Raw genomic sequence first — 15,238 nt, 5'->3', positions numbered from 1 at the left:
TAAAAGAAAAAAATAACCTAATACAAAGCAGAGTAATTTTTTCTTTTCTATCTTTCTTGAACCAAAAAGCACTTTCATAGCTTTGGGAGTAAAACAAAAGAGATTAATCAAAACCCTATAAAATATGACACTTAAACCTAAATATAACAAGTTTTCAAACGTACTTCGGAGCACTTTACAACCCCTAAAACGACAATCCAAATGTATATGTATACTTGATGTAATGAGCTGATATTATTGTACACTAAAAAAAATATTAAGTTCTATATAAAATATTTATATTCCGGTTTTGAAACGTGACTAATCTTCGGTCAAAGTACGCAAAAAACCTTAATTTTTGAGTTTGATTTTCAAAGAATAAAGGTTGGGTCGGGGTTTTTAGGGAAAGGTTTCACGCACAGATTCTGTGCGTGAAAGGGCCAAAATGTAAATGTACACTTTGGTCCTTTCACGCACAGAATCTGTGTGTGAAGCCTAGTTTGGTTCTTTTTTTTTTTAATGGGTTAGTTTGGTTCCAATTTTGTTTTTTGGGTTACAAAAGTGCCGGACTCCTCCATTCAATATTAAGTGACCTTTTAGGCTTTTTATTTTGTTTCAAAATAAATGACACTTTAGGATTTCAAGAAGAAATTAATCCTATTCTTCTAAATTTACCCTTATTTATAATCAAGAATCATTAAATAACTTTTCTTTTTCTAAGCATTAATTAGGGGTAAGTTAGTAAAAATACTCATAATTTTCTAGGAGTAAGTAATTTCTTAAAGGATGTGCATGAGCTAAAAGAGTCACTTATTACGAAATGGAGGGAGTATATAGGTACCATTCAATTAATTAAGTGTAAGTTAGTCGAGATATCTATTTTTCCCTATAGGAGTTAATATTTTTCTTAAGGAGTGTGTCGAAGGTCAAAAGGATACTTAATTATTATGGACCGGAGGGAGTAGTACATACTAATAATATATGTGAAAGATCTGATCATCCAACTCAAAGCCTTAAAGCAATAAATGGAGTGACCCAAAACATTATAAATCTCTTTAAGAACTCTTATTATACAACACTAGTTATGTGAGGCCCGTGCTAAGCCCGGGCCCAAACTCAAGATATAAAAGTAGATATTTTAACTAAAACAATATAATCTGTGTTAGTACAAGTGTACAACAACAACAACCATATACTCATTGTAGTCCCACAAGTGGTAATTATATAAAAGAAAAATTTTCATTCCACTGCTTTAATATTTTAACTTCCATTTTGATAAAATTATTTACTTCAAATCAAATGCAGAGCCAGAATTTGACATTTATAACTTATGTATCCTAATTTTCTGAAGTTATTTAGTTCTAAATAAATAATCTATACATAGTTAATGAACTTTTAAGACAAATACATAATTTAACTTATGCAGCGGATGGAGCTGCTCCTCTCTTAATTAGGGATTAGGGGTTCGAACATGGATATGGAAAAAATATTTGGAGGAAGCGTTCCCTCCGAATAGGCGCGATACAGTGCTAATTATCTAGATTAATTGGGCTTAAATGCGGATATCGAGCACGAACCAGAAAATCAAAGAACATGATAGCTTTTGAAAAGTAGTAGACCTTAAAAATAAAAAATAAAAAAATTGACTTAAATAAATAAGATTAGGACCTAAAAGTAATTAATTAATTTTTTTTAAAAGAATTAGAAATTATTGTGAGGACTACAAAAGTCCCCAGGTTCGATAGCTTTTGAAAAGTAGACCTTAAAAATAAAAAATAAAAAAATTTACTTAAATAAATAAAATTAGGACATAAAAATAATTAATTAAAAAGTTTTTAAAAATTTGAAAAACTCTTGTGAGGACTACAAAAGTCCTCACATTCCCTCTTATATTATATAGTAATATGAGGGACAAAAACGTATAACATGCATGGTTTTAGAGTTTAGATGTAGGTTATATTGAGAATTTTTTGTTTTAGAAGATTGATGCTTGAAGAGAGATCAGCGTCAACAGGTTGAAGAGCGGGCCTGGAGCAATGATGAGAATAGCTCATCAGGTTAAGGAGTAGGTCTAGGAGCAAAACTTGTGGCTCGATAGTCTGAGTTGAGAGAAAGAAGAAGCCTATAGTGACTCAATGAGCTTAGTTGAAAAGAGACACTACAAAAAATTGGGTAATTTGTGGCGGCTGAAAGTTGTAATTCGTAGGAGTTTTAGCCTTCTCAAGCAATTAGCGGAGGCTAAAATCCTCCCGAATTGCAACTTTCAACCTTCGCAAATTACCAATTTTTTTGTGGTGAGAAGCCTAGAGTGATAGAGATAGAAACTCGTTGTGCAAATGAGTTCACGAAAGTTTGACTCTAATACCATGTGAAAGAATCTGAACATCAAATTGACTCAAAATCTCTTTGAGAATCCATGTATAACCGAAGAGGGGACAAGTGAATTTCTTTAATTACAGTAATGTATATTTTCTTAGACTATCAGATCACTTAATTAACAACCAGATTACAAATAACTTTTTGTGCATGAATGAATTGATAACCCACAAAACATGATAAATAGTCTATTACGGTAAATAAAACTATACTAATAGTGTAAAAATTTATTACATGTCAGTACTGTAGATAAGTTAAACTCAAAGAAGAAGCCCTTTACAGGCTGCAACATAACAAGCACTTTTTGAAAGGCCTAACTTCTCTTTTGCATGGCAGTAAATGGATGAAGGGGGTCCAGATCCTACTAAATCCTTCTCGTTACATAGATTTCCCTTTTTGTCAACTTCTTGATAAAGTTGGCTTCTTATGATGAGGGCATAATTTATACCCTTTCTTTTGTAAATGTGGACCATTTTTTATGTTTGTCTTGTTCTCTCAATCTGGGACCATATATATAGTTCCCGTTTGACCATAAATTTTGGGAGCATATTTTGAAAATTTGTTTTCAAATTTTCGTTTGGTCATAAAATTTTGACAGATTTTGAAAACAAATCTTCAAATTCCCAAATTCTGGCTCAAACCTGTTTTTGGGCCAAGATCTATATTTTGGCCTTTTCAAAACTTTTAAAAACTCCCCAAACTTTTATACTCCCTCCGTTTCAATTTATGTGAAATTTTTTGGAGTACGATGGTCAAACTTTTTAACTTTGACCGTAAATTTTGACATAAATTTTTCAATTTGTAAAAATAAAAATTATATATTTAAAAACTACATAAAAAGTATTATAAGTCATGATAATCTATAATTCAAATAATTTAGAAAAATGTAACGAAAGCGTGGTCAAAGAACCACCTCGAAGACTCCCCAAATAGTAATAGGTTCACATAAATTGAAACAGAGAGAGTATATTATTAAAAAAAACCCATCTATTTATGACCCAACTAATTCTATGTACCATGTTCCTCCATTAAAGCTGTATCTACTATCTACCATGTTTACACAATTAAAGCAGTCTCTTCTATAAAATAGCTAGTTACTACCGTTATTTTTTTTTCTTGCACGGATGAATCTTTGTATTATAATTTGAATTATAGTGGCTAGTAATTAGTGTGTTATTAGCAATTGTTATTAAAATATCATGTTCTGCATAATTTGGGATTAGCAAGTATGTATGTTTTGTATGGTTGGGTGTTCTTGATAGTTTTTAGAACTTATGAGTATAAATAATGTTTCATGTTTTTCAAAACAAAAAAGTGAAATATGTTTTGAAAAATTATGACCAAACACATTTTCAAAGCTTGAAAAACTTCACCCAAATCAAGTTTTTCAATTATTTTTTTTTGGAATCTATGGCCAAACGCTAGCATAGTCTTTGAATTATATGGGCGGAGCCAAAATTTGGAATTTATGAGTTTTGAATTGTCGCTGAACCTATGACTCGTCTTAGGGTCATTGGCACTTATACCCCCATTTTGTGCTAGTCTTTAATTTTTGCCCCTCATAACAAAACAACTTTTTTTTTTGCTTGGCATAAGCTTATATATTCGCATCATAATATCCCACAAGTTATGTCCCGCATGTTTAAAGAATTTATTCACTGCTAGGTATAAGTTCAATTAATTGCTAAAGGCCAAACATTAAAGGTCGGCCCATTTTTAGGGCAAAAACTAAAGACCAGCCCATTTGAAGGACAAAACGTGCAATTTTTTTCTCGTCTCAGTTATTGGATTCGTAATTAAATGTTTGTACATATTTAATAAATTTTCTAACACAAACATAATCTAAACAAAAGTTACTATGATCACCCAAACCCACACGTAAGTGATACTCTGCCTCCGCCCCTGCTTTGAAGCTAGTCCAACCAATTGTACTTTTTTTTTCTTAAGCACACATGGATGACTGCCTGAAAGCTAGGAATTTGCTGAATCAAGCAGGAAAATAATCTTTTGAAAGTCAATATAATAAACATGCTTTTCTAATTTTAGATATTCTTATTGTGTCAAAACATGATCACTCTCTTTCCTTGCTTTTCTTTTCTCGAAAGGGTTGGATAGGAGCAGAAGTTGATCCAAAATTTTAACTTTATGGATTTAAAATTTCTCAACCCACGTCTTATTTGATTGTTTGGGTTCAAAACATATTTGTGCATGTGTAGTGTGTATTTTAACACCCATACATAATTTAAACTGAGACTGTATAAACCCGTTTCATATATTGTAGATCTGCCTGCACGGGTAAGTGGTTTGACAAGAAAACAAAACATGAGGTTCTTATGGTTTTGAGAGTTAGCAATAGCTTCTTAGTTATCTCAGTGGTCATTTTGTGTGTTAGGACATAGGCATCACAAATATTATTAATTTGGACTGTTTTTGTTTTTTTTTTTCTCAGACTAGTTTATCAGCGCGTGTGGTGTCAAGGCATGTCACCATTAGAAACAGAGACGGAGCCAGAATTTGAGGTTTGTGGATTTCAAATTTTAAGACAGGACAACGACCTGAAGCACAGTGACGGAGCCAGGATTTTGAGCCTTTGAGCCTTCATGAAGAAACCGATAGTCCGTAGTCGGATCTCTTGTTAGTGGAACATGCTCATTTAGTTTTCTTCACTTATCAATTTTATGTTTTGTTTTATTAAAATTAACTAAAAAGAAATCTCATAGGGACAAGAGCTTTCATAGCCTCTTCCACACCATTGAACCACCCGCTATATTTGTTTGTTGGTTTTGCACGTAATATATTGATATATATTAACTGGATTTTCTATTACTAATACTGAGTCTACGCAAAAGTTACTGGGTTCGTCCGAACCCCTCTATTGCACTGTAGCTCTGCCCCTGATTAGAAAGAAAGATTTTTTCAATTGACATTCAGTGGGAAATTTGTATTTTAAAATAGGCTGAAGTGGTGAAAACACACCTAAACTTGGTACGTTTTTTTACTTTAGTCCCTGAACTATTGACCCTCTTTAAAACACCCCTAATCTTGGCCAACTCAATTTAAATTCACCCCCGTGTTCAGTGGCGGAGCCAGGATTTCCACCGAGGGGGTTCAAAATATAAAAAAGTAAACATACGAAAAAGCCTAAGGGGATTCAACATCTACTATATATACATAAAAAATAATTTTAACCTTGTAAAAACAGTATTTTTTTTTCCGCCGAGGGGGTTCGGATGAACGCCCTCGGCATAGTGTGGCTCCGCCACTGCCCGTGTTAGGACACCTCAACAACGTGGATCCACGCGCTGTCCACTTGGCATTTTCTTGCAGTGCCATTTGGCAACATGGGTGAATTTAAATTCAGTTTGCCAATATTAGGGGTGTTTTTAAGTGTGGCAATAGTTTGGGGAATAAAGTAATAATTCGTGCCAAGTTTAAGGGTGTTTTCACTACTTCAGCCTTTAAAATATGATTTTTCCACCTCATTTCCCACCGAATCAGCTCATTGGGAAAATACATGGTGGGAAACATGTTCTCATTAAAATGCTGGAAAATTTTCTAATTTTTGCGTGTAAAAACACTACTATATTTTCTTTTCTAACTAATTCAATCAAAATATCTGTGGGAATAGCCACTGAACATTTTTCAATTGGAAATTTCAGTGGAAAAATAATGATCTTTTAGTAGTGTATAGTATACTTTTTTTTATAAAATATGGAGTAATTGATATTATTAGAAAAAAAATTTAAGTAAATATTTCTACATAAAATTAAGAATAAGAACTTCAAAGTTGAAATACTCTAAATTTGTTAACGATGAGTCAAGAATCAATATCTAATAAATTAAAGTACTAAACATCGCCACACACACGGAAAACATTTAATTTCCCAAATTGTTGGGAGCACCCAACTATCTTTTGAAATGTGCATGTATCAATAGAGAGTTAAATCATTCCTATAAGCTATGACAAAATATGAAAGTGACTTCATACAGATTAGATGAATACTTTTATATCTATATATTTGTCCAGTCATTGAACATACCATGCTCTGTTTTAGGACTAGGTATCACAAAGCTGACTTTAAAGTCAGTTAGTTAATTGTATACTCCTCTATTCACTTTTACTTGTCCATTTTTGACTTTGCACGCCCTTTAAGAATTAATAATTAAATTATATATTTTACTATAATATTCATATTAATTGGTGTATAGTCTCATTGGACTTGAAGAATGATTTGAAAATGAATAATTAATGCTAAGGGTAAAACAAAGAAAAAATCGTTTCTTGATATGCTAAAGTGGACAAGTAAAAGTGAACAAGAAGAGTAGATTTTTGCTAAGTAGGAAGGACTTTGTCCCTTAAACAAACCTTCCTTTTCGGGGTGATTGAATCAGCAGTTCTCTTCATCTCTATATTAATACAACACTGCCCAGCAGTGTTGGGTAAGCTTTATTTAAAAAGAAAAAATGAACATACCGTACCATGCATCCCTTAGGACTCTTTGACCAAAATAAGCCATTATTTCAGTCAATTCACTAAAATAATATATTCTTTTAAAAATTTACAGAAGTAGAATAAACGTATTCCGCAGTAACGTATTATGCATTATTTTATTCAAAAAATTCAACGGGTAAAAAAATTAAAGGTTAACGGTGTTAAAGGGTAATTCGTTACTGTGAGTAACGTTTTATGGTTAATATGTTACTGTGAGTAACATTTTATGGTTAATTAATGGTTTCAATGTTCCACTGATTTGAGTTCTTTATTTTATCCTAGCTGATTTGTGTGCTTTATTTTATGGAGTATATATGATTCACTAAGGTCTCTTAGTCTACAACTTGATGGAAACCATTCTTAGCTGCCGTTTTGCTTTATACAATTTTAGTTCCCGCGAAGTGAATTGAGAGACCAAATTTAGTTGTTGTTTTGCTTTTAGAAGATGGAGTATTTTTCGTTAAGCAATATATATGAAAGATGGTTGCTTCTTAATTTTCATATATGAAAAGGCTGTGATATATAAGCATTAATTACTAGTAGTTATTGTTGTAAACTTAAGACATTGTATCTTTAATTTCTTTTGGGTCTTAACCATCTTGCACTTTAAAATGTATAAGAAAATGTTGAAAGGGAGAATTAACCAACTTCTGCTCATATAATTTCCCACTGCTGGTGTTGTTTTGAAATTGAAAAACAACTACTTTATTTAGCTAATCAATACTTTTTTTATAAGGCTTACCAATATTTTTTAAGGCTAATCAGTATCTTTTTGTAAGGCTAATCGATACTTTTTTTTTAAGGGTAATCAATATTGTCGGTAAAGTTTTATAATTACATCAATTAGAAGGGTTCGTAATTTGAGGAATTCTTTGCAGGATTTAACTGCTCGTGCCTGGATTCTGTAGAAACGTTACTGTCAGTTACGTTTTAGCCTGAAGTTGTAACTCTGAGTTACGACTTTAAGATCAATCAATGTTAGATTTTGTATTCTTTAGAGTCGTTACTCACAGTAACGTATTAATCATAAAACGTTACTCACAGTAACGAATTACCCTTTAACACCGTTAATCTTTAACTTTTTTACCCGTTGAATTTTTTGAATAAAATAATGCATAATACGTTACTGCGGAATACGTTTATTCTACTTCTGTAAATTTTCGAAAGAATATATTATTTTGGTGAATTGGCTGAAATAATGGCTTATTTTGGTCAAAGAGTCCATCCCTTAGGGTGATATGTACAAAAGAGAAAAAACAAAATTAAAAATTGAAAAAAAAGTGCGTGATAGTAGTATTTAGACATATATTAACTTGGTGCAACACAAATAAATTGGTGCTTAAAATTTTACAATTTCAATTGTGGTGCACCGCTATTTTATTTTCTATTCCTGCTGATACCTCTTTTGTTATATTTCAGGTTAATTTTTTTTTTTTTTTTTTTTTTAAACAAGGCCAAGCAGATACTCTGTTCTCTTTACTAAAATTATATTCTTTTGCCAAAGATGCCTCTCTTTTATTCTTTGATTACTTATTTTTGTACTATGATCATAGTTTAATACTTCCAATGTTTAACGCGGACCACAGTAGTTAAATTATGATCATAATTTAGCAGCACCCTCTTTAGTGGTAAGTCTTCGATGACCATAGCTCAAACTCTACATTCAAGCATGAAAGGACCACATTTTGCCATTTCGGGGATGCATATATATTATTGAAAGATTTTATGTGATTGTTGAAAAGATGTTTCAGGTTTTTGAAGTGTGCGACAATCTCATTGAAAAGTGTTAGAATTAGGTGGGATGATCAATTTTAACCGGAAATCAAAGTTAGCTACCATTTCAAATGTAGTTACAAAAGTAGCCACTTTTTAATCCGAAAATAACATATAACTGAACAAAAAAATTATGGCTTAATGCATATGCGGCCCTCTAAACTTGCCCCCTTTTTCATTTTGGCACCTCAACTAAGTACTGTTCCTATTAAATCTCTGAACTCGTCCTCAAGTATGTCTATCAAACATAATCCGACTTACATAGTTTTTCATCTTCAATATAGCAACATGCTAATATATATTCTAATTTAATTATGCCATCTTTTAGCTAAGATTAGCTGCAATTGAGAGGGAAAAAAAAGAGTAGCTCTTAGTTAAGCTAGCAGTGAAAGAGCAAAATCAACAGAAAGCGATACATCCATGACCTAAAGAATTGTTTACCACATGTCTAAAATACTACTGCACCTTCATTTTCCCAATTTAATTCCTGTTTCTAATAAAAATCAAATTTAGGGGGCCGCTTATGCATTAAGCCAAAAATTATCGCTATTCCGTGATTATGTCATGGAGTTCAAAAGACATACCATGGGTAAATTAATGTCAAAATAATCATTCCATCATAACGGGTGATCCATTGTACCTTTTTGAACTCAAGAGCACTGTCCCGGAATTTCAACTACTACAAGTTGAATTAAACTCAATAATTGTGTCCTAAAATTCGAACAAACATTCCTTATAAAAGTTGCAGCAAAAATGTTTTTATTAAAAATTGGGTTGAAACTCCAACAATGTGTACTGAAATTTCACGTTTCAGAGTTATTTTTACTTGTTGGTGATTTTGGAACTCCAGCACAACGTGCTTAGGTTTCACTTTAGGCTAATCAAATTCCACTAATTAATAATCAGATGGTGAGAGAGTAGTTAATATCCAGGTAAGGATGGATCATTCGTCAATGATGTTGATGTCTCAAGGCATTCCAACTAGAATTAACTTATTGAATTCTTTGCATGAAAATGTGTTTTCTGGACATGGGCACTGCCCAAACTTTACATTGCCTCAAAAAACTCCTAAAAATCTATCATATTCTAGTTGGAATGCCTTGAGACATCGACATCATAAGGGAAAGGAAAGAATTATACTTATTATTTTTGTACAATTAAGATTCCAATTCACGAGTTGTTCTTTCTGCATTAGGTTAAATATAGATTTGTAGAATAAAATAGTATCACTTGTTGTTTATATTAGATATGATCACTGATCTCTGGTGGGCAGAGGCTGACCCACGTGGTAAGGAGGGCTGACACTGATAACCGTTGTAATTAGCAATTATTATGTACAGCTAGAATATCTCCTAGAATATTATGTACAGTTAGAATATCTCCTAGAATCTAGAATATCTCCTAGAATAAGGTAATTATATCATTGATAGCCTAGCATTACGCCAAAGGCCACGACCTAGCTTTTGTATATATTGATTACTGTACATTATCATTAATCAAGGAATTGATTTCCTACATGGTATCATACTAGGGTTTAATTCTCCAACCAACCTAGTAGCCACCACTCTTCTCCTCCCTTCGTTCACCTTCTCCCTCCCTTATTCTTCCTCTCTTCTTCTTCGAAGCCACCATGTCTGACACAGGCGCAAAGTTTCACTCTGCCCTCTCAATAACCAATGTCACATCTCTCGTTCCCTTCACATTAGACATTGAAAATGGTCCATATCATTCATGGGTGGCGTTGTTTAAGGTGCAAGCCCGAGTGCACAACCTAATGCATCACATTATCCCTCCTACGGAGGACGCCGCTAAGCCCAAAATTGATGCCTTACGGGTAGCTGATCCGGAACTCTATGATCGTCTTAATACGGCAGTCCTACAGTGGATATATGGTACGATCTCTCCTGAATTACTTCAAGCCATATTGGTGAAGGATGACACCGCGGCAAAAGCTTGGCAGAGGTTGGAGGCCATCTTTCAAGATAACAAGGGTTCTAGGGCAACCCATCTCGAGGAGGAACTTGCTACTGTCTCTCTCGAAAAAATTTCAAGTGCGGATGCGTATTGCAACCACATGAAAACCTTGGCGGACAGGCTGGCTGATGTAGATGCTCCGGTGGCAAATAATCGCCTTGTCTTGCGGCTCATTGGTGGTCTTCCAGAGGCCTATTCTGGTACGGTGGATTTTGTCCAAAATCAAGACCCATTACCACCATTTGAAAGCGTTCGATCCCGAATAAAATTGGCGGAACGTACCCTCAAAAATCGCCTCTCCAAAGAAGCCGACGGGAACGCTGCTTTTATTGCCTCTACTGGCGGTGCCCAACCAGGTAATATGGACCATCCTAACTCCAATCATCAACATAATTATTCTTCAAATTCTAATCATGGCAGAAATAATAACACCAAGAATAAGAAGAAAAATAATTATGGGAAGAACAATGGGCAAAACCGCAACACTGGCCGCGGTGGAGGTGGCTAGAACAATGGCCGCGGCACCAACCAGTGGCAGACTGGTGGTAACAGCCAGTGGCAGCCGCGTCACGTCATCGTCCCACAACCATATCCATACCCCCCGTATGGACAGTGGCCGCAACAATGGGCTGCCCCACCATGCCCCTATCTAACTGCTCCAATGCAACAACAACGTCCAGCAATTCAGCCCGGTATTCTTGGGCCCAAACCTCAACAGGCCTACGCAACCTCTATAGCCCAGCCCCATATTGGCTACACTCCAACGGATATTGAGGCGGCAATGCATACGTTTTCTATCGCTCCACCGGATGGAAATTGGTATATAGATACCGGTGCAACATCACATATGACCTCGGACCGAGGTATACTCTCATCTTATTTTAATTCGAGCAATAGTAATAATCGCATTGTTGTTGGTAATGGGCATGTAATTCCAATTCATGGTTACGAGAATACTACTCTCTCACCTCCAAACCCCCCTCTCACCTTAAATAATGTGTTGCATGCACCCAAGCTCATTAAAAACCTCATCTCTGTCCGAAAATTTACCACTGACAACTGGGTTTCTATTGAATTTGACCCGTTTGGTTTTTGTGTGAAGGATTTCCAGACGGGGAACAGACTAATGAAATGTAACAGTAGCGGGGAACTCTATCCAGTCTCCACCGCCATCCAGGCCTTACCTTCAAAATCTCATTCCGTTTTCACTGCTTTGTCTCCTGATTTATGGCATCGTCGTTTAGGACATCCGGGAGCCAATACTTTACGCTCTCTTCATAGCAAACATTTTATTGAATGTAATAAGAACAAACAGTTTTTTTTATTCATCTTGTACTTTGGGAAAACAAATTATATTACCTTTTTATGAATCGATGTCATTCACTGCTTTTCCGTTTGATATAGTTCATAGTGATCTTTGGACGTCGCCCGTAGCTAGCTCTAATGGGCATCGTTACTATGTGCTATTTCTTGATGATTTTAGTAAATTTTTGTGGACTTTTCCCATCTCTAATAAGTCTCAAGTTTACTCTCTTTTCACAACATTCCATGCTCTTGTCAAAACTCAATTTGAAAGGCCCATTAAAAATTTACAATGTGACAATGGGAAAGAATTTGATAACGGGCCACTTCACTTATTTGCTCAAAAACATGGGATGCAATTCCGACTCTCTTTCCCTCACACATCTCCTCAAAATGGAAAAGCTGAACGTCACATCCGATCCATAAATAATGTAATTCGGACCCTGCTTACTCATGCCTCGATGCCCCCCTCATTTTGGCATCATGCACTTTCTATGGCCATATATCTTTTGAACATTCTCCCAACTAAAGTTCTCGGATCCTCTTCCCTACTCAACTCCTCTACCAAAAAGATCCTAACTATTCTCATCTTCGGGTTTTTGGGTGTCTATGTTTTCCTTTGTTTCCATCTACCACCATTCGTAAGTTACAAACATGGTCCACCCCTTGTGTCTTTCTTGGGTACCCTTCCAATCATAGGGGATATAAATGTTATGACATGTCAAGCCGGAAAATTTTCGTTGCCCGTCATGTGGTATTTGATGAGCACACATTCCCATTCTCAAAAATTCATACTCCTGACTCTCACATGTATGAATTTTTGGACCATAATGTTAATCCATACATCACTTATCATATGGAACCAAATTCTGGTAATACGTCTCCCAACAATCTAAATTCCCTAAATGACACAAGCCAGGCCATGTCTTCAGGAGGACCACCTCCAACCGCGGCCCATCCCCATTCCCAACAGCAGACTAACCCGCAACGGGTCAGTCCTTCTGCTACTCCTGGACCGATGAGTTCAGGCCCGGCTCCGTCACCTATGGCCTAATCCCCGCAGCAGCTCCACCGCATGACAACTCGGTCCCGTAATGGCATTTTCAAACCCAATTTGAAATATTCCTCCAACCTTAACACCGAGACCACTACCTCCATCTCTCCATTACCCAAAAATCTCGTAAGTGCTCTCCGTGACTTAAATTGGAAGAATGCCATGATGGATGAATTTAATGCTCTAATTTTCAACATGAGAGCTAGTTCCTCGGCCTGCTAATGTTAATGTGATTCGGTCTATGTGGATTTTTTGTCATAAAAAGAAATCTAATGGTTCTTTTGAGAGGCATAAAGCCCGTCTTATAGGTGATGGCAGGTCTCAACAGAAGGGTGTTGACTGTGAGGGACTTTCAGTCCGGTGGTCAAGCCGACATCTATTCGCACTGTGCTAAGTATTGCATTGTCTTATTCTTGGCCCATACACCAGCTCGATGTCAAGAATGCTTTTCTTCATGGCAATCTCTTTGACACTGTGTATATGCATCAACCATTGGGTTTTCGGGACCCCAATTTTCCTGATCATGTCTGCCTATTGAAGAAGTCTCTCTATGGCCTGAAGCAAGCCCCTCGGGCTTGGTACCAGCGGTTTACCGATTTTGTCGCCACCATTGGCTTCTCACACAGCAAGTCTGATCACTCATTATTCATTTATCGCAGGGGTTCTGATATTGCATATATACTGCTTTATGTCGACGACATCATTCTTACGGCCTCTTCAGACAATCTCCGTAAGTCTATTATGGCACTTTTGAGTGCCGAGTTTGCTATGAAAGATCTTGGTCCACTGAGTTATTTCCTGGGTATTGTTGTTACTCGTAATGCAGATGGCTTATTTTTGTCACAGAAACAGTATGCCGAAGAAATCCTGGAACGGGCAGGTATGTCACATTGTAGGCCTTCTCCTACACCTGTTGATACGAAGCCAAAGCTAAGTGCTTCGAAAGATGCACCATTTAATGATCCGACTAAGTATCGTCAGCTTGCTGGGGCTTTGCAGTACCTTACATTCACTAGACCAGATATCTCATATGCCGTCCAACAGGTGTGTCGCCACATGCATGACCCTCGTATTGAACATATGGCTGCTCTTAAGCGTATTCTGAGCTACATTCAGGAGTCTATTGACTTTGGTCTGTATCTCTACAAGTCTATTGTCAACAGCTTAGTCTCCTATACAGATGCAGATTGGGGTGGTTGCCCGGATACTAGGCGCTCCACCTCTGGTTATTGTGTCTTTTTCGGTGATAATTTGATTTATTGGTCTTCAAAACGTCAGCCTACACTCTCCCGTTCTAGTGCCGAGGCCGAATACAGGGGAGTTGCTAATGTTGACTCCGAATCCTGCTGGATCAGAAATTTACTTCTTGAGCTACATTGCCCGATTCAAAAGGCGACACTCGTTTATTTTGACAATGTGAGCGCGATATACTTATCAGGTAACCCGGTACAACATCAGCGCACTAAACACATTGAGATGGACATACACTTTGTTCACGAAAAAGTTGCCCGTGGCGAGGTTTGTGTCCTTCATGTTCCGTCCCGATATCAGATTGCAGACATTTTTACAAAAGGGCTTCCACGCGTGCTTTTTGATGACTTTCGGGACAGTCTAAGCGTTCGCTAACCTCCCGCTTCGACTGCAGGGGTGTGATAACCGTTGTAATTAGCCATTATTATGTACAGCTAGAATATCTCCTAGAATCTGGAATATCTCCTAGAATAAGGTAATTATATCATTGATAGCCTAGCATTACGCCAAAGGCCACGGCCTAGCTTTTGTATATATTGATTACTGTACATTATCATTAATCAAGGAATTGATTTCCTACAGGCACGTGCACTCGGTAACTTTGGATTTTTTTTTTTGTATATATATGTGATATACCTTAAAAAGTTAGTGTATATATATAACTGTGCACTCCCGTAAACATAAGAACATTTTGTGTTTCTGTTATACCCCGTATGTTCATACGTCAAATTATTCGCAAGCAAGTCGACTCAAGTTAAATGAAGAATCATTTTCGGACACGAAATAGAAATCTTTTAATTTGCAATTTTAAGTAGAAATTGTACAGGAATAGTTATGCAACCTACGAATACTTGTGTACTAAGAACGAGGCCAAGTGAGTACGTGATAAGAAGAGTAAGGATTCAGTAATAGCAATGCGGTTATAATATTTTGGGTACATCAAGGAAAGGTGTAAGATGGGTTGAGGAGAAACTACAGAGGTATAATTAGTACTGAGGGCAAAGGCCATAGTTGAGCCTTGATATCAGTTGGAAGAT

General features: G+C 36.0%; 1 protein-coding gene across 1 annotated transcript; it reads left to right on the top strand.

Annotated features, from left to right (window-relative positions):
• Nucleotides 1-13,430: 13,430 nt before the first annotated feature.
• Nucleotides 13,431-14,576, top strand: LOC132612764 (uncharacterized mitochondrial protein AtMg00810-like). The gene has a single exon (XM_060326854.1). It carries the CDS (start codon nucleotides 13,431-13,433, stop codon nucleotides 14,574-14,576), a length of 1,146 nt encoding a protein of 381 aa, XP_060182837.1.
• The last annotated feature ends 662 nt before the right edge of the window (nucleotides 14,577-15,238 follow it).

This window comes from Lycium barbarum, chromosome 10 (genome assembly GCF_019175385.1).
Source record: "Lycium barbarum isolate Lr01 chromosome 10, ASM1917538v2, whole genome shotgun sequence".
Taxonomy (NCBI): domain Eukaryota; kingdom Viridiplantae; phylum Streptophyta; class Magnoliopsida; order Solanales; family Solanaceae; genus Lycium; species Lycium barbarum.
The sequence above is the reverse complement of the archived record's forward strand: the minus strand, read 5'-3'. Positions and strand labels throughout refer to the sequence as shown.

Coding starts and splice junctions, on each gene's coding strand:
- LOC132612764 (XM_060326854.1), top strand. CDS start 13,431: ATGCATCAACCATTGGGTTTTCGGGACCCCAATTTTCCTGATCATGTC.